Raw genomic sequence first — 25,307 nt, 5'->3', positions numbered from 1 at the left:
GCTCAGATTTGGGAGGGTCCTGGGTTCTGATCACTGTGCACCGCGCAGGGTGGAAAAGTTCACTCGGGTCCTCAGATAAGGGATTTCAGTCCCTGCTACATAAAGGCCTGTTGGGGAGCTTAGCAAGCGGGAAGCCGTCGTGAGGCCAAAGGTGGGCTCCAGCTGGTGCCGCAGACCTGCGTGCGACTGCACTGCCGGAGAGCTGCGAATCTAAGACTGCACATGCGCATTCCGACATCCGCTAATTCACAATCCTGGGTGACATGATATTCTGCTTCAAGAGTAAATAAAATGCACAATATAAACCACAGACGAGCAGTCTGCAGAGGCTGAAGGACAGCGCTCCTCCCACAGCCTGCTGGCCTCTACCTTCTCATAATGTCGCTTCTGTGATTCAAGCTCCAGCTGTCTCATTTCCAGGTCTTTGGCCGTGGCAGCAATTTCTTCATCTCTCATTTGTACCTATGGACAAATCACAAATTGTCAAGGTCCCTACGAACTCACAGCACAATTTTTCATAGATTTAATAATATTGTAATTCGGGTACTCCATTAACAGCACTCCAAAAACAGCAACCACCAGGAACTGGGTTTAAAACAGAGTAGCTGGTAACACAGTCGCACTCTCGGAATCGAGGGCTAATCTGGGTTAAGCTTGTGTTTTTAAGAAGCACGCACAGCTGCCGTATGCCCACGTAGACAGACTGACTAGCAGGTGGCAGCTCTTCCCCATTACAGCAACTAGCTCCCAGTTATGGAAAATCAGCAACTGCAAGTTAGGGTAGAGAGAAACAATGCTTACTCTTATAAAAATAGTGTATTCAATTGTAAAAAACTTTAATTGACTTGACAACTGGTAAGTCCAGATTTCTTGTGACTTGTCTGACTGCTCTGTACTCTGCATGGCCTGTGCTTACTGGAGCTCACTGTCCCCAAGTCTGATTACTTGGGGCTCTCAGTTGTGTAAGACAGGAGTTGGGTAAGGGACTCTCTACAGCATCTTCCTAAGTATTTGGCTGCCTACAGACCCAGTTATTTTTAAGGGAGAGAAGAGAATAAGCGATGTGTATTTGGAAAACAGAACAACAAAACCACAACCAATCAGCTATCTAACTGCAATCCCCATCCATTCATTCAGCAAACATGTAAGAACTGTATGGCTGCGGTCTTGGTCACTACCAAGTGCCTGCTGACTAAAGCGCATGCTACTAAATACTCAAGAGAAGAAGCAGTAAAAATAAGGACATCGTGGGATGCAGAGACACACACTCAAGGAGTAAAATAAACAAGTGTGCAACTGACCTCGAGGAAGTTACGGGAAAAGCACTAGCTAAGGGGAGGTCTGAGCATGAAGCCGGGTCCTGGCAGCCGAGGGGAAGAAGTGTGTGGAAGGAGAGCACCACTCCCAGTCATCGATTATGAATTTTCAGAGATACAAACAGCTCTACAAGAAGATCACACGAGCCTGTGTGTAGATGTCCACAGCCACGCCCACAGCCCCTGCTGGAGCTGGGGCAGAGTCAGAGCACAGGAAAGGGCATGCAGGGTCTCCCCACTGCTGCTTAGAAGAATCAGGACACCTCACTGTATGTCAAGAGTATTTGGGATAAAGACATTAGAGTTCTGAACATGGACCACTTTTGGGAAAGAATATATGCTTTTTATTAAGAATACAAAGCTATTAATTTGATTCACTGGATGAAGTAATTTAAAAGAACTGCAGAGTGTAAAAGCCAACTAAAATTAATTAGCCCTAAACAAAACAAGAAGTATTAAATTAAATGTTTTACAAGACATATTTTATTGAAACTAGGTTTTAAGTTTCCAAGATTAATGCATAAATTGAATACAATCCTAATGAGAAGAATTTCAGTCAAAGGGAGAAAGGACTCAGAAAGATGGGATTCTCCGTTTGGAATGTAAGTATTTCAGAAGAATAAGGAGTGAGGACAAGGCCAGGCTAAAGAGTCACAGCTGCTGTCACTCAGTGTGCTGCTGGACAGACACAAAGCAAGTGAAGACTGAGGAGACAGGCAAGCCTATGAGTAACAATGTTACCCAGCACGCAGCATGGCACAGTGCTGTCTAGGTCCCTAACTCACTCCTGACAGTCAATGTTCAGATACACCTGCAAGCCTTTTTTCTACAAAGTAACAGAGGGTAAATATTTTAGGCTTTGAGTGTCACAAGGTTTTTGATACAACTACCCACTTTGCGAATAATTTTAAAATTAAGATACTATTAAAAACAAATGACACTATTAACATTTTTAAGAGGCAAGGGTAAAAGCCAGCTGAAGATACTTACAACAGAGAAGGGCTATAGCCCAGCCATACACTGCAGGGCATACACAGCTATGTGAGACTGTTGTGCAAAACACAAGCTGAACGCAGGCTGCCGCCTATGTGGTTAGAAATGTCACGGTTAATCGGGAGACATTTCATCTGCAGAGACTAATCTGGGTTTGTTTTTAGAAAATGGTTAATTACAGTCTTTTCCTGTGTTTCTAAAGGTGGAGGAGTAGTTATATTTTCTTATGTTTATATAAATTTCATTTGCCTTCTATTTTTGTGCCATGTTTTTAAAGACTGTTTAACGTCTTTCCATGTTGTCTTTACGTATCAGCTCTCTTCACTGTGGCTGTATTCACTGGTGAGTTCGCCATGGTGAATCACTTTCACACACGTAACACACCCACACCCCAGACAGCTCAGCTGTAGAGATGAGGAAGCACAGGAAGTCAGCTCTCTAGCTCCAGATGTTCTGGACTGGAATTCTTTCTGTATTGATCACATGTGAATTTTTATAATAGAGAAGAATATCACCCCCAGGTCACAATCAACACCTGGCAGGCTTTTACTTCTTCTTCTTCTTTTTTTTTTAAATTTTTTATGGTTTATTTAACGTGCATTGGTGTGAAGGTGTCAGATCCCTGTGAGCCATCATATGGATGCTGGGAATTGAACCCGGGTTCTCTGGAAGAGCAGTTACTGCTCTTAACCACTGAGCCATCTCTCCAGCAACCAGGCTTTTACTTCTAAACAAACAGTCATTAAATTGACTAATTTCTTGGTATAATGATAGCTTAGCCAGGCAGTGGTGGTGTGTATCTTTAATTCCAGCACCTGGGAAGCAGAGGCAGGTGGATCTCTGTGAGTTCGAGGCCAGCCTGGTCTACAAAGCGACTTCCAGAGTTGCAGGACAGCCAGGACCGTTACACAGAGAAGCCTTGTCTTGAGGACCACCCCCAAAGGATAGCTGCACGTAAAAGGAAATAGAACTGGAGGGACTGTTTTAGTACTGTCATGGACTTGAGCACCATTACGTAATTTGAAGGTGCTCGTTCCACGAGGCTACAGGGAGATCTTGAGTAAGATTAAAGCTGATGAACCTTTCTCTCAATTTCGTCCTCCAGCCGGCGCAGCTCCATCTCACGCTGATCCTGTTGAAGCTTGAGAAAGCGTCTCCTAGCAGCATCCTGTAAGCGCATTTCCTTTATCTTCAGCTCTCTTTTCGCAGCAGCCAGCCTGAAAGACAAACTGTATCAAAGCACTCTCCAACACACCTTTGATTTTTTTTTTTTAACCACTGAGTTGCTTGTGCTATTTGGATACATTTTGTCCACTATAACACAACTGTGCTTACAAGAAATAAAGCCAGTACTCAAGAGGGTCATGGTGAGGGCAACTGGCCATCCTTTCAACTTTACCTTCCAACAGTCTACCTGTGAGCTACTTTCCCAGTGCCCTGATGGAATCCAGGGCCCTCTTACATGCAAGGCCAGTGTTCTAACAGCAAGCTGCAGCCAAATGTTATCACATCATTTCAGTACAAGTGATTCTCTTCAACTAGAGGATGACTGCAAAACCACTACAATGGCGTCAAGCAGGGTACCCACATCCTTTGTAGTTTTAGTGGGGGTCATCAGTTCTGCAATTGCTCTAAATCACCCGGAGAAATAAGACTCAACAAACACGGGGAGAAGTGTGTGTGAGGTACACACCTGTTTCCCCAGTACTAGGGAAACCTGGGCAAGAGATTTCCACCTTTGCCAAAGTGTAAAAGTTTCAAACCTTATTTTATGTATACGAGTGTTTGCCTGCATCATGTATGTGCACCACATGCACGCCTGGAGCCTGCAGAAGTCATAAGAAGCACTGGACTCTTAGGAGCTGAAGTTACAGGTGGTTGTGAATGCCTTATGGGTGCTGGGAACCAAACCCAGGTTCTCTATAAGAGCAGCAAATACTCTTAACCACTGAGTCATCTCTCCAGCTTCTTGTCAAAGATCTCATTTGTTTGCTGGCTTTGAGACAGGGTCTCACTGCGCAACCTTGGTTGTCCCGGCTATCCTTGAACTCAAGAGATCCACGTGCCTCTGCCTCATAAATGGTGGTATTAAAAATATGCACCACCACACTTGGCATTGCCAAGGTTCTAAATGCATAAGGAGAGAAGCGATTTATGTTTCAATTTGTTTGGATCATATAGTTATGGTTAAACATAATTTTAAAAATTACATTGTGCTGTGTGGTAGTGACACAAACCTTTAATCCAAGCACTTGTGAGGCAGATGCAGGCGGATCTCTGTGACTTCGAGGTCAGCCTGGTCTACCCTGTCTCAAAAAACAAACAACAAAACTCCAAAAATTAGGTTGCACCAAAAGTGATTTTCTAATACTCTATTACAAAGCATTTCTGCCTAACATAGAATGATTTTTTCTTTTTTAAAAAAAGAACAAAACAGAGAAAAGTCTCACTCTGTAGCCCAGCGGGTCTAGAACTTCACTATGAAGTCCAGACTAACCTTAAACTGGCGATCCTCCTGCCTCAGCCTCCCGGGTGTTGGGATAACAGGAAGAATCATGCCTGGCTTAGAGTGAACACTGCTAAGTAAGATTTTCAAAATACATTAGAGCTTATATTACATCTAAAAATTCATGCAGGGCCAGATTCAACACTGCTTTAGAATTAATTTTACTACATAAAGTTTAGGTGGCATGTGCACTTTTTATTACCTTACATATTTGCTTAATGGAAATTACACTGGGTAACTTTACAAACACTGTTCTATGCAAGAAAGGCAAGGTAACAGAACTTATCTGACTCCTGTCCTCAGTTTCCCATAGCAGTGGATTATACCCATGTCCTGGATCATGTGGATGCACCCGTGTCCTGGGTCATGAGGACTGCACCTGTGTCCTGGGTCACGAGGACTGCACCTGTGTCCCTGATGGGTCATGAGGACTGCACCTGTGTCCCTGCTGGGTCACGAGGACTGCACCTGTGTCCCTGCAGGGTCACGAGGACTGCATCTGTATCCTGGGTCACGAGGACTGCACCTGTGTCTCTGCTGGACCATTTTTTCTTCCTCCTGCAGAAGCATCTCTCTTCTCGTCTCCTCAGCTCTACGAAGCAGCTCCTGCTTCTGGTACCAAGCCTCATCCTCAGCTCTCTGTTCATCGACTTCAGCTTGCATATTTTCAACTGTCTGCCTGAAGTAGACAATATTTATTATTATAAAAACACAAACAAGAAAGTGAAGTAATTTAATTCAAAACAACCAAGATATAAAATGTAGGACTTGCTGAAAGTCCACTATGTGGTTTTATTTTCAGATACAGGAGGAATTGGGCATCTTTGAAGACGCCTCTAGCCTTTGAATTTGGATTTTATGCACATACTTTAGAATTCAAACTGACTTCTCATTAAAAGCTTTTACTTGGGGTTGGAGAAAAGGCTCAGAGGTTGAGATTGTGTGCTGCTCTTGCAGAGAACCAGGTTTGATTTCTAGCACCCACAACCACCTGTAACTCCAGGGGACCTGCCATCCTCTGGTCTCAATGGGCACCCCCCCACACACAGTGCCCACAAACCCATGCAGGGACACATACATACACATAAATAAAAATAACCTGAAGAAAAACGCCTTTCTTATTTACAATGTTTGGTTTATATCAAGAATAATGACATGATTACCTCTCTCTCAAGAAATCCAATTCATCATTCCTGATCCTTTCTCGTTCCTGTGTCTGATAGTCCACAATAAACTTTGGATATTGATTAAATATGGGATATTGCCCTTTGGTCAATGCAACAAAAGCATCCAGCATGCTTCTTGGATGAATATCAGCAGGTGTAGTCTCCATGAGACGATAAACTTCTCTGATTACAACATTTATGTCCAGGTTATTCCGATGGTGAAAAAAATACTGTAAGAAAACTTGATGCTTGAATCAGAGTTTACGCAGTAAAGCTAACTACCACTCAGAAGTAGTAAAAATGAGGACACCATGAGATGAAGAGACACACATTCTAAGGGGCAAGAGAAACAGAGCAATTGACCTTAAGAAGACTGGGGGAAACACTAGCTGGGTAAGGCCTGAGCTTTGAAGCCAGAGTTCTGGGAGCACAGAGAGGGGGAAAGGGAGGCTCTCTGTCACTGTGTAACAGTTTAGGCTAGTGCAGAATTTGTTACAAAGTCCAAGCTAGCCTCAAACTTGTGACCCTCCTGCCTCAGCCTCTTAGTGTGGCTGTCACAGGTCTCAGGCCTATAATTCCAGCACTAGGAGGCAAAGGCTGAGGACTGCTGTGAGTCCCAGGCTAGCCTGTGCTACAGACTGAGTTTGAGCCAGCCTGGGCTACATAACAAGCCATTGTCTCAATAATCCGAAACTGGCTGTGCACAGTAAAACTCTCAAGTTCTACCTATACACATTTCCAGACAAATACAGACCAAAGGAGCCACACATGAGATCATTCAAAGAACAAGCCACAATCAAGTGTTAAATGCTCTTTACAAAGGAGAAAACAGCACAGTTATAACCTGCTTGTCAATAATCATGAGGTCAGGGATGTGGTCCAGCATTTTATCTACTATATTTCCACCACCTAACATCAATGCTTCACCCTGTAGGCTCTCACTAAAGAAATGTACTTCTTAGCATAAACAAAGGAGATTTGAGAACTTCTTGTTTGGGGTTTGTTGTTGACTCGGTGGGTGATGGGACGGAACCCAGGGCCTTGGGTGTGCTAGGCAAGCACTCCACCATTGACCATATTTCCAGCCTAGAGAACCTTCTCCATGGACGGGTATTTACCTCAATATCATCCTTAAGAGTAGAGTTGAGCAAAGGTGCTCTAGAGCAGGTATTGTAGGCCACCACAGCCATCAGGAGGAAGGAAGGGTGATTGGAGAAGACATTATCGAACAAGCGGAGCCACTCCTCTCTTGTCAGCACTTCTGAGAACACAGTTTCAAGGAGAGGCCAGGCGTACAGCTAAAGCAAACAAGAAACGGTGGATATTACACTGATAATCTAAGAGCCAATGGAAATTTAAACTATGCAGTAAATATATTCAGTGTTTAATTATGAAAAGAACTTAAGAACTTTGTGAATCTGAGCAACAGGTCTGCTTTACCCCAGGCCAGAGATCAACCCAGGGCCTTGTGCACACAAGGCAAGTGCTCAACCACTGAACTGCACCCTCAGCAGCTATCTGGACTCTCTTCATAGGCTTTCAGGAAGGCGACTTAATAAAGAAGAATGGCGAATTGTTAGAAATACGGACTGCGGCCGGACAGCTCAGCAGGCACAGTTGTTGCCATCAAGTTAGACGACCCGAATGTAAGTCCTGCGCACACGCTCACAGATGTGCACACACACATAAATTAATTAGTTAGTTAATTAATCTAAAATTAAAATTACAAAGTAGAATATATCTTTCATTATTCATTGGGGGAAATACTGCTTTATCCATAGCAAAGTCAATTCTGGCTCTCGCAATAAAGATGTCATTCTAAAGTCCTTCTGTTTCTTACCTGGGAAGTTACATCTCGCTCTACAAAGTGCTGCAGCAGTTCCTTGTCATGAAATGCCAAAACATTTTCTATCATGCTAAGAATATTGATGGGAGGGTTAGGAAAGTACTCAAACCAATGTTGACACCAATTGACTACAAAGGAAAAAAATAATCAGAAATTTTGTCTTTAAATACTGTTATATATTATAAAAGAATTTTTTGAGACAGTCTGTGTGTGTGTGTGTGTATCTATATATGTATGCGTGTATGCATTCATATTCCCAGGTTAGTCTCAAACTTCTGATGCTCCTGTCTCAGCCAACCTAATGTTGGGATTACAGGCATCGGCACTGGAACTTTCTATCTCTAGTTCTGTGGGTTGGATACAGGGGCCTTATACATGCTAGGCAAAGCTACCATAAGCCGTACCCCAGGCTATTCACTCATTCAGTTAGTTAGTTAGTTATAGGTTCTAAGGCAGGCCTTGCACTTGTGGTCCACCTGCCCCAGCCTCTGGATCGCAGCCCTGTTCCACCAGCCCCAATGAAATAATTTTTTAAAATTTTGCTCTTCAATATGCTCATGAATAAAGAAGAGATAATATCCTTTTAGTTTCTAGAACATGAAACTCCATGGTGTTAATATAGTAACTTAGGCATAAAGAGAATTTGCCAATTTCTTCAGAGCAGTCATTGAAAATGTGTCAATAAAAACACGTGTAGACACACACACACACACACACACACACACACTTCCAAACCATTCCTAATCCAACATGTTGGGCCTTCTGTTTCCTGCTGACTCTTGTATTTTCTGTCTTTGATTAACAAAGGGCTATGTGTTTTGGTTTACCCTTATTGTCAACTTGACAGGACTTAAAATCACTCACGAGACAAACTTCTGGGCATGTCTGTGAGGACATCTCCAGAGAGGTCTCGATGAGACGAGGAGAGCCACCATCAGTGCCGTGGCTCTGCTCCATGATGGGGCCCCAGGAGGCACAGGGGAGAGCGTGTGATGCACTGGCACCAGTGGGTACTTCCTGCTGCAGCCTGTGGACTCTGCTGCCGTGACTCCCCTCCCACGATGGACCATGAGCCATCAGGAATTTAAGCTGTGTTCCTTGATATTATGACCACCCATCTCAAACCAACAGCAGAGGTTTCAATAGCAGAGCACTATACTGTCTATGAGGACTTTCTAATTCTAGAATTCTATTACTTCATTTATTGCCATACATTGAAATCTGAGCTAATAATTGAGCCAGAAACAAGATCTTGCCAAGGTTTCCACCTCTTTAACTGCTGCTGTGGGAATGACACACGCAGTGAATTACTGGAGCAGACTGCCCCGACCAGCCTGAGAACGTGGGTCCTCTGTGCCTCGGTCTCATCTCTAGAAAGGGGATACCTAGCCACTGCACAGGGTGGCTACGAGGGGAAAATGAGCAAACAAAAGTCCAACACCGAGAGCAACGCGTCATACAAACTGATCGACGATAGGAGCCTCAGATGTGGGGCGAGGGCAGCAGCCAGCACCTGGACACTAACCAGCAGGCCCTGGGTGCAAAGGGCTCCAGCGAACAGCGATTCTCTGAAAACAACCAATCCCCACCTAGTGCCAGACCTGTTTCTTTCTAACCGAGTCCAGCCCACAACAAAAGTGTCTAAAAACTCTAACTCTCCACGTATAAGTGACTGATGTGTGTACTTCTGCTCTAAACTTGACTATTTCTTACTTCTTGACTCAAAAATAAAGAGTTCTAGGTTCCCTAAAGGTGGCAAAGGTGCCAAGACACCAGGAAGGTTTGGTTCTGCAGTCATGAAGTACTTACTTATGAGAGTAGCAACGACTTCAAAACAGATGAGCTGATTGTTCTGGAATAATTTTACAAATGGAAAAGCCAAGAGTGGAAGATACGGTGTGTCACTGAAGATCGCAGACCAGTGAGCTAATGCAGAGAGGGTTCTGGAAATGAGAAAAGGAAATAAAAACTAGAAGGGGATAGCATTATTAAAAATGTCCGAGTAACTGATTGGATTTGGTGGAGACTTTCTCTCTTATCCCCATTAGACAGTTCCCCTCTTCAGAAGCACTGGGTGGTGGCGGCACACACCTTGATTCCAGCAATTGAGAGGCAGAAGCAGGCAGATCTCTGGGAATTCAAAGCCAGCCTGGTCTACACTGTCAAGTCCAGGCCAGCCAGGGATACAAGCTGAAACCGCATCAAAACCAAACCAAAACCCAGAACCCAATCTGCCCTTATCACCAACAAAAGAACGTAACCCCATACAAATGGTGGTATTACACAAATATGTGTTCTGTGCCTGAAGTTTTCAGTTAATACTTGAAACATTTACATCAGTATGTGTAGCATAAATATCTTCATGATGTTTTCTTGGTGCCTATGAGAGCTTTGTGCTGAGGAATCTCATTTATTTAAATAAGGTTCCTGTCATTGGGCCTTAGGGTCTTTCTGCTTTTCTAAACAATGCTGCACTGAGTACCATTACAGATGCCTCCTTCTTCAAGAGGGAAAACAGGCGGGTAAGCACAGAAGATATGCACAGCTGTAATTTCAGTAGCCATCGCCACACAACCCTCCAGGGCATGTCTGTGTACTCTGCCGCTGACACCGTGAAGGGATCTCTGTTTTTTCAAGGCTCCTCACAGTCTTGGCAACATTGTGTGATGAATATTCTTGGTTGTCAACTTGGCTATATCTGGAAATAACTAGAACGGGAGAGGCTGGGCGCACCTGTGAGGAATTTTTCTTAATTGATCTGAAGTGGGACAACCCACTCTTTTAATCTCTGAGGTGGGCAGACCCACCTTTGACCTGGGCCGCACCTTTGGCAGCAGTGTATATAAAGGACAAGGAAGAAGGAAGTGCGTTCTCTTTGTCTGCTTGCCTTCACTCTCGCTGGCAAACCCGTTCTTTCACAGGCATTGCAGCCTTGAAGACTCTGGCGCATACTGAAGATCAGCTAAGAATCCAGCCTCGTGGGGGTTCTGGTGACTGAACTCAGATCCTTGGGTAAGTGCTTTATGAACTGAGCCATTTCCCCAACCCCTGGAAATTTTTCTTTATAGAAATTTCCCACAAAATAAAAGAGAAGGAATGACAGAGCTAGATAGTGAGTGTTTTGCTAACCTCACCAATGCCCAGTGCCACCTTCAAGAGAGACGGCCGGGGACTGTAAGTCTCCTGCCAGAAGCACACAAACCACCTGTGATGTCTCCCAGTAAACCCAACTGGAGAAAATTAATACCCCAATTTTCTCTCCCCTCCCCCCTTCAAGACAGGGTTTCTCTGTAGCTTTGGAGCCTGTCCTGGAACTGAAGAGTGCTGGGATTAAAGGCGTGCACCACCACAGCCTGGCAATGTCCTACCTCTTGTCAGGACCTTTCATGCATGATCAGTGGCGAGTACATCATGGATAAAGAGAAATAGGGCAAACGTAAGCTCACAGCTTTGTGCTCCGCCCCATGCAGGGGTGGGCTGCAGCTGGACGTAAGGGCTTACAACTAGCATTTACCACGTGTCTACTACGAATCAGACGCTGCTGTAAACATCCCAAGTGACACGCTCTTCAAACACCTCAATAATCTCAGTGTTGGAGTGATTAGCTCCCATTCCATTTCCTGCCAAAAATGTAAGGATATGGGAGGAAAGACATATCCTTTATCAGTTATTAAATGATGGAATAAAGACTCCACTCTAGGTCTTCTGTCTCAAGCTCTTTCCACTACTTTGCACTGTTCCTTTAGATTACCGGAAAGAATATGATTTTCTGGTACATAGCACAAACTAACATCCATACATGATGTGTGTATGTTTTGTTTTTAAAACAGTCCTACATACCAGACAAGGGTCAAGCGATACTTTATAAGAAGGGAATTTGGAAAACGTGCAGTTCCTGGGACCCATCCCCATGCATGGCTGCAGTGTGCCGAGCGTACCTCTGCAATACTCTCAGGAGCTTTCTACTTTTGATGGGGTATTTCTTCTGAAGGTTGAGATAAGCCACATGAGTCCCCTTATTCACCAAGCTACTAAATGCAGTATGATTTTCAGGCAGTTGTAGTAAAGAACGCCAAATAAACATTCTGAAACAAAAATTTAATTTTAAATGAATAAAAAAACCCTGCTTTGAATAAAATTGACTTAGAATGAAAGAATCTGAGTTTTACCTGTATTTTGTTGGATATTCCCCATAGCCTTTCAATAAGATTTGCAAACGTTTTTTATTTAATCCTTCGGACAATTCATTCTACAAAAAGATTGCATCGGTAAGTTACAGCTGTGAAACTGACAACACGGCGGTCTAGTCCACAGTGACCGCCAGGCTGCAGAACACAACATGGCGGTCTAGTCCACAGTGACCGCCAGCTTCAGAACACAACATGGCGGTCTAGTCCACAGTGACCGCCAGCGCCAGCTTCAGAACACAACATGGCGGTCTAGTCCACAGTGACCGCCAGGCTTCAGAACACAGGCACAGGACAGGCAGGGGGCAATGCTGGCAACTTAGCACTCAAGAGTGGGCTGCAGGGTCATGAGTTTGAAGCCAGCCTGAGCTACAGGGAAGCTCCTCTTTCAAACAACCCAACAGAATTAAACATAATATACAGTATTATGAAATATACAGAAATATTCATGTCCCTAGACCTTCCATCCACGCTTCCTCTCTCCTACCTCCCAAGTATAGCCAAACATAGCATATGACAGTTACTCATATTGCCCCTCTAACAAAGCACCAAGAAGGAAGACACCAACCAACACACCTAGAATCTGCTTTATACATTCTTTCATACATCTAAGTTTTATAATTGAAATGCTTATAAAAATTATTTAAATTAATGTGAAAAATACCAAGTGTTGCTGAAGAGATGGGATAACTAGAACTCTCTCTCTACTGTGTTAGGAAAATGAATTACTTCAACGGCTTAGGAAAACTGGCAGTATTTACTAAACAAACTTATGGTATATCAAGAAGCTAAGGCATGAGGCAGAACACATACTTAGTACATATGTGTAATACAAAGATCTCTCCAATACTCACTCTCTCCTGCAAGGAGAGTATTATTACTGAGGCAAAGGACAAAGTCTAGAAGGGAGTGGTAACATTCCATTCCATACTTTAATGTGGGTACTGGTAGCCAGGGTGTATTCAGTTGCTGAAAATTTACTGTGTACTTTGCATGTGCATTTTACTGTCAATAAAAAAGTTCCTTGAAGATAATGTTAAACATTTCTATGAAGATTTATATTTTCTATTTCAAAATAATATATATGCTTTGCAGAAAAAAAAAACATTTAAAAAAGAACAGAAAAACCATTTGAGAAAAGAACATGGGGCAATAAGATGGCTTAGTGTTTTGGCAAAAGTGCTTGCTGCACGAGCTTGGTGACCTGAGTCTGACCCTTGAAACTCACAGTGGAAGGGAAGAACTGACTTGAAAGTTGTCCTGATCTCAACGGGTTCACATTCATGCGCACGCACACGCATGCATGCACTCATGCACATGCTCACATTCATGCGCACATACATACACTTAATTTTAAAAACAAAACGTTTTGAACTTTCTCCCAGAGTGATCCTACTACTGGCTGTGCAGTGACAGACTCTAGAGGGCCTGTAAAAAGCATGCTTCCTGTTTTTCCTGTTAGAACCTTCTATAGCAGCACTAACAGGAACACAACACGAGTCACAAATAGCATCTAAAATTTTCTAACAAGAGCATTAATAAAAGTAGAGAGAAACAGGAAAAAATCAATTTCATAATGTAACTTATTTAACCCAACATAACCCACTTTAACACATAATCAATATAAAGTCAATTCACAAGATATTTTACATTCTAGGCTTTCCTACTTTCTTACTGCATGTGTTTTACACCTAAAGCATCTTTTAGAACCATGTATTTACTTAGCACATGCATATGTGAATATGTGAGTGCACTCCACAACACAGGTGAATATGTGAGTGTACTCCACAACACAGGTGAATATGTGAGTGCACTCCACAACACAGGTGAATATGTGAGTGCACTCCACAACACAGGTGAATATGTGAGTGCACTCCACAACACAGGTGAATATGTGAGTGCACTCCACAACACAGGTGAAGATCATATGTGAATATGTGAGTGCACTCCACAACACAGGTGTAGATCAAAGGCCGATTGCCAGAGTGGTTTTCTCTTTCTACTGTGCGGGTTCCAAAGATGGAACCCAGTTGTTAGTTAGGGTTTGTTGTGTTTTGTTTTGAGATAGCATCTCACTATGTAACTCAGGACCTGCCTCTACCTTGTAAGTGCTGGAATTGCAGGTGTGTGCACCGTGGTAGGCTGCTATAGCACATCTTCACTCAGATTACCACACCTCCAATATCACCAGCCACACACCAGCCCTGAAATCACGAGCTGAGCCCACAGCAGGGTCACAGTAAGCTGGAGTCGAATTATAATGAATTCTTACCTCTTTGTTTTCTACGTTACCCTCCAGGTCTTGCTTGAGTATTCTCGATTGAATTCTGCTCTCTTTAGATCTTGCTGGCCGCTGTACTCTTCCTGACACCATTTTCATCTTAAGATTACTGGAACTCAGTGTATTATTAGGCAAATCTTCAATCACTTTGACTAAGGGAGGAGGTGGCTGAAGAGGAGGAAAAAAAGGCTTCATGTATTTATGCACTTATACGTATCTGCCACAGTGGGTATCCTTGGAAAGCAGGCCTATTAATATATAGTTCATCAACTTTACTTGAATAGCATGCTTTAATTTGTATATGGCATATGTCTGTCAAATTCCTTTAAAGAATAAATAAATATACATGATTAACACCAATAAGTAGAATTTATTTTAAAAAGGTGTCTTGAAACAGCATGATGCCAAACCACTTTCTACTTGCACGATAGAACCGGCACATGACGATGACACAGAGAAGGCAGGGTTAGACACATGACCTGGGAGGATGCAGAGGGGAGCATCCTAACAGGCTCGGGGCTCATGTGCAAATCCTGAGGGAGCACTGGGTCCCCTGCACTGCATGAGGTCAAAGACTGTGGTCTGCAGAGCGATGGCTGTCAGTCCCTTAATGCATCAACTGCTTAAGAGGGCAGCTAGGCAAGACCACTCAGAACCCAAGGGCTCATTTTTTCGGGGGCTCTCAAGTGGGAAAATCTTACAATCAACTTACTCAAACTGAAATGACTCACTAGAACATTTTCTTCATAAATGGCACTCCTTTTAAAATCAGACACTCCTTTTAAATTCAAAGGAAATGAGCAAAAAGGTCACACAGGCCAAATTCTAAAGTGCCCCTTCCATGATGTAATTCTTCATCTCGGGGTGGCATCAAAATGATTGACCAAATTATGGTCATCTTTAATATTGCTGAACTGTTCTTTCTTTAGTTTCAGTTCATTCTAAGTTTTTATTAAGCCTCTATTCTGAAATTATGTCCCCTGCTGGGGCCTCTTCCTTGGCTCTAAGCACAATCTCCCCAAGGCTAGAGCTGGACATGGGACTGAATTCGACTCCTCTCTGTAATAAATACATAAGAATTCACTGACTTCATTAGAATCACATTAGAAATTCTCTAATGACGGTAAAATGAAGCAAAACTTGGGAGAAAGAGGCACAGATAAGTCAAGGTTTGAACAGGAAAAGTGGCTAGACATTCATGCAGCTGCAACAGCCACAGAGACTCTGGGCAATGTGCCCAAAAAGTAAAAGACAATTCCACTTTGGAGCAAGCTTTCCTTCGCTGTGCTCTCAGTGGGCTGGGCACACAGCAGCAACAGGAGGTGACTCAGTCTCTTTCCACCTCCTTTAGTTGGTAGTGGAAAATCAAATGAACAGGCTAAAGACGCTCAGTGAGAGCACTTAATATACTGGTGATTTAAAAAAAATAACATACATTAAATGTTCCAACAAAAAAAGCAGAGCTATGGCATCTAAAATTGCATATTTTATGTAATATAGATTATATATAAGAAACAGATTATAATTCCATATGATAGAAAATACATACTCACAAATACACACATGCATGAATACATCTATTAGATGAGTCTTGTCATTTCAAGTACATAATTATATAGAATTATCCCAAGTACTGAATTAGTAGAAACAGAACCACTGATTCCAGGAAAAAGTTAGGGAGCCTCATTTACATATCATCAACTGACTTGTAACACATAACCTTGCTTTGATATGTGTTTCTGCTTAAAGATACCTTATTTGAAATACATTACTGGCCAGGCAGTGGTGGCGCACGCCTTTAATCCCAGCACTCAGGAGGCAGAGGCAGGCGGATCTCTGGGAGTTCGAGGCCAGCCTGGTCTATAAGAGCTAGTTCCAGGACAGGCTCCAAAGCTTCAGGGAAACCCTGTCTCCAAAAACCAAAAAAGAAAAAAAAGAAAAAGAAAAAGAAAAAAAGGAAAAAAAAGAAATACCTTACTGACTTCTCAGCTAATAGCACTAGAACTCATGCCCAAACGAGTTTTGGATATATATTTTCCCTTAAGGCACAACACAGCTTTCTTGTGCTTAAGAAAAACCAGACTGGGGCTGGAGAGATGGCTCAGAGGTTAAGAGCACTGCCTGCTCTTCCAAAGGTCCTGAGTTCAATTCCCAGCAACGGCATGGCGGCTCACAACCATCTGTAATGGGGTCTGGTGCCCTCTTCTGGCCTGTAGGCATACACACAGACAGGATATTGTATACATAATAAATAAATATTAAAAAAAAAAAAAAAAGAAAAACCAGACTGAGCTTGAGCACTATTCTTGAGGGTCAGTAAAACAGTAAAATCACAACAAAAAGACCCAAAATGTAAAATGCAAAACTCATGATTCTGTGCAGACTCAGAAAGACACTTTGATTGTAGCATGAGAGATAAAGCAGTAAAGGCCTTGTCCTACTCAACTGTAGTGGGGCCAAGGGTATTAAACGAGCGTGGAATGAATGCATCAAGATCATATTAAGAAATCATAAGACAGAAGAGTGGCTCAGAGGAGAGAGACAACTGTACACAGGTCTGGTGGCCTGAGTTCTAGCCCTGGATCCCATCATGTAGCGGCTAGAGAGAACACCGCCTGAGAGTTGTCCTCTGACCTTCATACATGCGCCATGGCACACATGTGCCTACACACACACTAGACACTTTAAATCACAAAAGACGAGGGACTGGAGAGACAGCTCAGCGGATGAGAGCACCGAGTGCTCTTCCAGAGGACCTGGGTTCAATTTCCAGCATTTATGACAGCTCACAACAGCCTGTAACTCCAGTTGCAAGGGATTGGACACCATGACACAGACATATAAGCACAGGCAAAATACCAATATGCACAAAATAAAAAAAATTACATTTATTATAAAAAATGATGAAGAAAACATTGTTTTATAAAAACATCATGTAGAAGATGGATTGATAGGCGGAATAGCCACTGAAGACTGATTTTAGGAAATTTGTTTAAATTACTGTAACTCAGAATTAGTTACTAAAGACCAAGATAGAGAGCAGGTAGCAAAGACAGACAACTGGCAGATTAACAGACAGATGACAGACAGATGACAAGATGCTCGACAGATTAACAGAGAGATGACAAGATGCTCGACAGATTAACAGACAGATGACAGACAGATGACAAGATGCTCGACAGATTAACAGAAAGATGACAGACAGATAGTAAGATGCTCGACAGGTAAGATGATAGAGCACAACAGAGTCGATGGATAGATGCACGATAGGTAATTGACAGCCAGGTGATAGATTAGATGATAGATGGTGGCTAGAGACATAGCTCAAACTTAAGAAATCTTATGACTTAGCAGAGACTGGATTAGGAAAGAAGCAGAAACGGCCACAGTGCTCCAAGGGTTGTAACCTACAAGGTGAGAAGAAAGAGCGGGATGGAAACAAAGACGCCAGGATTAAAGGCCTCCTTTGGAAAAGAGATCACGGGTGACAGTGATGAGGTGAGCACAAGCTGAGAAGGAGCCTGGTGAGAAATCAGAGCTGGAGATGCAGCTCTTCAGAGCCAGGGAATATGTCCAGAAAGACAGATGTGTCCTAAAGAAGTTAGAAAACAGCACAGAGGAAATATTTCCTCCTTGGTGATACAATATTGAAGTGCAGAGAGCAGAGTCAGTTACTGGAGGACATACCTTATTTATTTCTTGTGTTAAAGCCTGAACAGAATATATGTTCAGACTTCCATTTTCCATAATAGATGCTATGTACCGACCATGTGGGCTAATTACTGATGAGCTAATTCCTTCTTCGACGCTCCCAATTTCAAAGAGAAGTTTACAAGTCTGTATGTTGACAAATCTCATAATCCCATCTTGACTCAGCACACCAAGAACCTGAGTAGACAGAAATGACGGAACTGTAACATTTCAGAGCCCAATGCCTGGAAGTTCACATACATAAAGAGAGACTAGCTACATGTGTGTACATTTATATGTGTGTCATGCAAACATATTTTAAAAGTAATGTATTCATTTTATATAATTTCTAAGAGGGCAGTTCAACCTTCAGTGAGCCATTATGCATTCTGAAACCACTAATGAGGGCTCGTGTGGATGTGTCTGACTCTGACATGGTATGGAGTACTCCGCTGGAAACCATGGAAGGCTCTGGCTCCCCCAGGAAGGCCACCTCCACTGAGACACAGGATCAGACACTGACCCTCATCTGCACACTGGCTGTCAGAGGGAGGAACGAAGCACATGTGTTCTTGGTGAAGGCTCCCCACTCCCTGCCAATCTTCAGCCGCTCTAACTGATATTTGGAGAACAGACTGAGATTATAGGTTTTAGTATAGTAGTAGGAAGCTAGTCTTCAATGGGAAAATAATGTAAATTTAAGTCATATGATTTGAAAGCATTATCTGTGTAAAGCCTCTTGCACCTGTGGCCTGTGGCCATGGCTACAAGCTATAACCACACGACTCTGCCATTCCAGTGTCGTGTCGCTGCACAGTGAGAACAGGAAAAGCTCTTCCACTGGCTCGCTGGCAGGGCACAGCGCTCCATGTGTGCAGCAGATGCAGGCTGCTCTTGAGAGCAATTTGGAAAGACCCTGTCCTAGTCACAGATAATTCCGTGAAATGACTTCAACTCTTGGATTTTTATCCTACAAATAGGATATGAAAAATGACTTGTGAAAATTTATCTGGTGAGGCAACATTTATAACAAAAAGGCCTAAGAATATATTAGGTGCCCAATAACAGAGAAATTATTTAAACACAGATAAAGAAAAATATGAAGTATTATGAAGCCATGAAAGACATTTTGTACTAATATAGAATAATTCCCAAATGAAGAAAAAAGGTATAAGGCTGTGCAGAGAGAAAACATGTTTATATATAACAGCAGTTGCAGGGGAGGAGGGAATGACTACACAAACAGGAGACAGGATGGGGCTTACCTCCAATACCTACCTGTAAGCCTTATAATTCAAACCACATGAATGAGCGATTTAGAAATCTTAAGTAAAACAAGTAAGATACCCATGTGCTTACATATACGTGTGTGTGTGTATAACTACATGAAACACATATGAATTTAATTTTAAAATTCATGACTGTGACTCTCAGTTTAAAGTTAAAGCAATTATTTATCAGTAGTACTAAAGAACACAAGTTTTTGAATTCTTCCTTCAACTCACACACACACACAAAAATACATAAAATTTTAGAATTGTGTCAATCATGCTATAGGTGGCATAGGAGCTGATGAAGATGAAGCTGGGATGCGGGTGGGGTGGGGGCATTATGGGGAGCTGGAGGGAGGTAGTGTGGGTGGACACGGCTAGCATACTTTGTATAAATGTGGAAACTTTCAAAGAATAGGGATTATTTAAAAAGAGAAATACCTGAACAACAGAGCCAGCATGGGTCTGGAAGCGGAGCTGGCTCTTTCTGTTACTAACCTGATTGGAACCGGCATCAAAGCTGTCAGGAAGGAATTCCAGATGGCGAACAGCTCGGACCTTAGTAGGCATCTGGATGATTCTGAAGAGCTGTGTGGTCTCTAAACACCACAAGTGCAGGTGGTTGGATTTGCCTCCAGCAGCCAAGATTCGGCCATCTCTACATTTGAAAATACAAACTCGGTGAGGGACCAAGAGCAACTGAGCAGCGTGTGCAGCAGTGCTCGCCTGCAGTCTGCTGTGAGGTCAACTGGTCATGCCGGGCAGGACAGAAACCTCAGTCAACAGTATGGTTATGTTCCCCAAAAGTAGAAATATACACTGAAATGTTTACCAACAAAATGATTCATGTAAGCTTTGTTCCTAAACAAGACAATAGAGAAATGGTCAGAGACAGAAATAGGACCAGAACTGGCTGACAACTGTCCAGCTGATGAGTCCACAAGTTTCTCCATTTTTATATATAATCAAAAGTCGGCACAATAGCTAGTAGTGATGCAAACCTTTAATCCTAGCACTTGGGAAGCAGAGGCAAGGCAGTGTGGTCTATAGAGCTAATTCTAGGAAAACCAGGGCTACACAGAGAGACCCTGTCCTGAAAAACCAAAGTTTGCATGATAAAGTATAGTCAAAGGTCTGTAGATTACATCTAAAGCTGAAGGATTTTTCCCCAAGATCCTGAATGGAAATTTAGAATTTTTAAATAGAAACTAAATTTCTTAAAAATGCTCATTACCTGGTCACAGCAAATACTTTGTATACGATGCTAGAGCCTTCAGGTGGAGCTGGCAATTGGTACTTGCAAAACAGAGTATCACATTCCCAGGCGAAGATGGAGTTGTCTTTGAAGCAGCTGAGGATTGTGTTACTGAACGGGAGAAAGAAAACCTAGAGACAGAGAAGGTCACCTTTCACCCTGGGTCCACACAGTCCTCTTAAATTTAAAACTCCACAGTTATTTTCTTCTTTTAAGTTGATCTCTTCTAACACTGAGAAAATACATCTTAATATATGATAGAATAATACCAGTATTTTATAAGCTATAATAAATAAAAATAAATGGCAAACCCTTTCAACTAAAAAGTTGACTACAATGATGAAATACATAAAATTCTAAATAACAATTTAAAATTTGTCAGCTTATATTTAATAATTAGATATCTGATGAAAATTAGATACCGCTGAATCAAATGTTTTATACTAATGAACATACTTATATACATATATAATTACACACGTATTTACGAACTATAGTCATCTGCCTATTGTCCCATACGTGCAATGAAGATGAAAATCTACAGAACCTAGCAGCATGTTATAAAGCTGTAGCACAGCTCACGATTCAAACGTCTATGATGCCAGGTGGTAGTGGCGCACGCCTTTAATCCCAGCACTCGGGAGGCAGAAGCAGGTGGACCTCTGTGAGTTCAAGGCCAGCCTGGTCTACAAGAGCTAGTTCCAGGGCAGGCTCCAAAGTTACAGAAACCCTGTCTCAAAAACAAACAAACAAACAAACAAAAACAGTCTATGATGATGTTGGTGTAAACAAACCTGCAATGCCAGTTGCATTCAGTGTAAATACACAATAGTGTACAGGGCCTAACACGGTAATAATAAGCATACTGTTTCCAGTTCACACATCTACTCCACTTTTAATCACCACTTCGGATAATCCTCCCACTTTTTCTGAGCATGCTGCTTCACACTGGCAGCAACCTCAGACACCTCTTGCTCACATGCTTCATGGCTACATCCAGAGCCATTGACCTGTACCATCTGGATTGTGTGAGCATGCGGCCATGTTCACACAACAAAACTGCTCAACAATGCCTTTCTCAGAACACCCACATGGTTCAGGGATTCCGACTTTGTATCCATACAAACACATTAGAAACATTAACCACGCTAAAGAATACTGCATGTTGGTGGAAGCCTAGAAAGGCTCCGTCACGGTCTCTCTGGACAAAAGAGTCCCACATGCCTCAAAGGCCTTAATAGCATCCCTCCTGAACCAGTCAACTACTCTATAAGAGGAAGTCCTCTGGGGGCCACTGGAAAAGTGGCGATCAATGTAAATACTACGCGTTCCCGTGAAATCAAAGTGTATACACAACCACACTTTATTAGACACGTCACTGATTTGATGGAGAACTGAGGATGGAAGCAGAGCTGGAAATGTTTATTATTTGTTTATTTGTTTTTTCAAGACAGGGTTTCTCTGTGTGACAGTCCAGGCTGGCCTTGAACTTATATAACCGCCCGCCTCTGCTGGGATAAAGGCGTGCACCACTCGATGGAGACGGCACCTTTTATTCGATTTCTCACGTTTTCTGTTACATAAGCTTTAACCAATGTCTCTTTTTGGATATAAAGGTTTTTGCTAGGGCTAGGGGTGTGGTTGTGGCTCAACAATAGAGTGATTGTCTAGCATGCCAGAGGCACCTGAATTCCATCCCTGGCACCCCAAAACAAAACCCAAAATACTGAAATTGATCACTGACAGTCTCAATATAACCCTCTGGACTTATCTGCATAAAACGCACAAACACACACATACACACACACACACATATATGTCACACATAAACATGTATATAAAGCACTATGAAACATAAAAGTCAAGGTCATTGTCAATAAGACACATAAAAGCCTAACCAAAGTACTTAAGATGCCCAAAGAGCCCAATCGGAAGGGCCCTGCTCCTCACTTGTGCTGAGCGCACACTGCCACAGGCCATCCCTGGACCTTCTGATACAGACTTACTATGTGAGAAGACTTATAACGTGATCTTAGAGCAAGAATTGGCAATGAATATATTATAATCCATAATGAACACATTAAGACACTTTCAAAACTGGTGTCAAAAAGTGACTTCGGAAAATTCTTATTTTAATTAGCAGTCATTTTTTTGTAGAAAAGTAATAAAGTTTATTCCTACTGGGAGAAGCAAAGGCTTAAAAGTTAATGAGCATCAACTTCTATTTTAGGTGAATAGCTGTGATAAGATTATTGCCTGCATGATTATTCATTACCAGATTTGTGATTTTAATTGCTAGATTTTAATGATTATAAAATTGTTCCTAATGAAACATGTCATTATTATTTAGATAATGTCATCTCCTGACAACATTAAGTACTTAGAAAAAAAAAACAACTTCAAAAAAATTAACAAAATGCACGGGAGGGGGACAATTGAGCTCGGGGGGGGTGAGACTTGCTTCCTTGTGGCGTATGAAAACTCTAAGCTTTCTGTATTTGTCATTTTCTATTGCCATGACAAGGTACTGTTGGCTAGGTATTTAGCTCACGGTTCTGGAGGGCGGAGCACAGTCCTGCTCCTGCTGGGATCTGGTGGGTCTCTGGCTACATCATCATGCAGCACCACGGTGGCAGGCCTGCAGAGGGAGTGACCATGCAGATATGCAGGAAGCCAGAGGGCTCGGCGGCACGGCTTCCTAGCTTTCTCTCTAACTCCATCACCCTTCCTTTCTGCTTTCCCTCTTTCTCTCAGAGTTCTCAAGAATATTTAATCCATTTCACCTTCCTAACGCTGCGGCCCTCTAATACAGTTCCTTGCGTTGTGGTGACCCCTGACCATTATTTTCATTGCTGTTTCATAGCTGTAACTTTCCTACAGTTATGAACTATAATGTAAATACCTTGCAGGCAGGATATCTAATATGCAAACCCTATGAAAGTGTCATTCAACTCCCAAAGGGGCTGCGACCCACAGATTGAGATCCACCACTCTAAGGTCTTGAACTTGCGGCAATCCTGTGGACTCCTGAAGGCTGAGATTACAGGCATAGACTGCATACCTGGTTATTTTATATTTTTGAATGTTCCAATTTAAAGGGCTATATAACTTCGCTTTTGTATTATATTTATTTTCATGCACATGTGTTTGTATATGCATATATGTGATAGAACACACTTGGTGGTGAGAAGACATTTTGCGGAAGTCAGTTCTCTTTTTCCATCCTGTGGGTCCTAGGGATCAAACTCAGGTCATCAAGCTTGGTGATAAGGGTCTTTCTTGCTGAGCCATCTTGTTTGCCCAACTATCTCTCTTGGAAGGAGTTTGCTAGTAACTTACAGACCACAGTGCTCTATTATTTTACTATATACTTACACGTACGCATCACAGCACACACAAACACACACTGTCTCTCTCTTTCTCCCTCTCTAACTGAATTCTCATACTTACTAAAATCCAGAGACATTTTAACTAAATGCCTAGATGACCAGCACCGTTCATGTCGGCACCCATGCTAAGAGCAGGAGGCTACTGTCATGTTCCACAGCCATCTCCACTGAGGGTTCAACTCCCACTCCTCTTTATGCTTTGGGATTTAAAATTCAATTTAAGTGCTAAAGCAATTAAAGAGGGAAAGACATACTAAGACATTTGGCTCCCGTCCCTAATGAACACGCTGCCTACAACTTCTATCTTCTTTTTAATTATTAAAAGCACACTAAAGAACTCTGGGATTTCCATGGAGACCGCATGACAAATTTTTGGTTGATGTGCACTATTAGCTGCTCATGTTAATAACGAAGAGAATAAAGGCAGCAGCACATTACAACATAGCCTAAATAAAGCAATTAATCTCACAGGAGACACAGATACTACTAAAAACAATTGAGCTAATCAGAGAAAAAATATTAAACATGGAAAGCAAAATAAATGAATCTTTTTAAAGGTAGTATATTTATACATGGGACACTAGTTAGTGAATAAAAGGAATAAAATACATAAAACAGGCCTTATAAAAGTCAATACCAAATAGTTCAGTTTATATGAGTTTTATAATAGACAAAGCAAACCACAGTAAAAAGATATCGGAACTATGCATGAGCAGATATGACGACTGAGTAGTGAGGGCAGGAGACAACGCACCCTGCAAAGTAGCCTACTACATGTTTATATAATTATCAACTGAGAAAAGAACATAAAGAAGTGTAATAACATAAAAAGAATTCAATACATGTGATTGTTGGCCATATCCAAATGAACTTTCAAGTTAGTGCCTGTGTATGCAATACTCAATACTGGCTTGTTCTGAGCATGCCATCCTCCTCTACCCAACCCCCAGTTCATGGGCTACTAGTCACTCTGGGAATTAATATGCTAATGACTTGATGGACCTTGATGGCTGATTGCCCTGCTTTATTTTGGTTTTCCCTTTGGATGTCTAATAGAATGTAAATTATATTTTTTGGTCAGCTTACTCCTTAAAAAATTTGGGTCCACTATGCAGGGATTTTATTCTCATGTTATTTTTTTCCTATAAATTTAAGAAGCAAGTGGCCATTGCTACCAGCAAAAATCATAAGACAGCTAAGACTAACTGTTTGGTTAAGATTAGCTAGTTCTGAACCCAAATATTAGTGGAAATCACCTAGATTAATTAAATGAACACAGTGTGGCATGGACAGCTTGGTCATTCCCATTGTATGGGCTTCCATCATGGAAGACTCAATTAGGTATAGACTCAATTTAATATGTTTGACATGTAAAGAGAGAGAGGGGTGGTGGTGGCACACCTTTAA

General features: G+C 42.1%; 1 protein-coding gene across 3 annotated transcripts in view; it reads right to left on the bottom strand.

The window, feature by feature from the left end:
• Tbc1d31 (TBC1 domain family member 31) overlaps window positions 1-25,307 on the bottom strand; it is a 47,187-nt gene that overhangs the window by 9,681 nt on the left and 12,199 nt on the right. For all 3 annotated transcript variants that reach the window (XM_057791645.1, XM_057791646.1, XM_057791647.1), the window contains 13 exons: window positions 20,491-20,642; window positions 19,755-19,914; window positions 17,983-18,183; window positions 14,287-14,463; window positions 11,997-12,076; window positions 11,766-11,912; window positions 9,637-9,770; window positions 7,822-7,955; window positions 7,100-7,279; window positions 5,979-6,211; window positions 5,342-5,494; window positions 3,391-3,526; window positions 370-462 (listed from right to left, as the gene is read on the bottom strand). In XM_057791645.1, the coding sequence (XP_057647628.1) occupies window positions 370-462; window positions 3,391-3,526; window positions 5,342-5,494; window positions 5,979-6,211; window positions 7,100-7,279; window positions 7,822-7,955; window positions 9,637-9,770; window positions 11,766-11,912; window positions 11,997-12,076; window positions 14,287-14,463; window positions 17,983-18,183; window positions 19,755-19,914; window positions 20,491-20,642 (1,980 nt within the window). The remainder of the gene's footprint in view (window positions 1-369; window positions 463-3,390; window positions 3,527-5,341; window positions 5,495-5,978; window positions 6,212-7,099; window positions 7,280-7,821; window positions 7,956-9,636; window positions 9,771-11,765; window positions 11,913-11,996; window positions 12,077-14,286; window positions 14,464-17,982; window positions 18,184-19,754; window positions 19,915-20,490; window positions 20,643-25,307) is intronic.

This window comes from Chionomys nivalis, chromosome 17 (assembly GCF_950005125.1).
Source record: "Chionomys nivalis chromosome 17, mChiNiv1.1, whole genome shotgun sequence".
In the NCBI taxonomy this organism is placed as follows: Eukaryota; Metazoa; Chordata; class Mammalia; order Rodentia; family Cricetidae; genus Chionomys; species Chionomys nivalis.
This window is presented reverse-complemented; position numbering and strand designations above follow the sequence as displayed.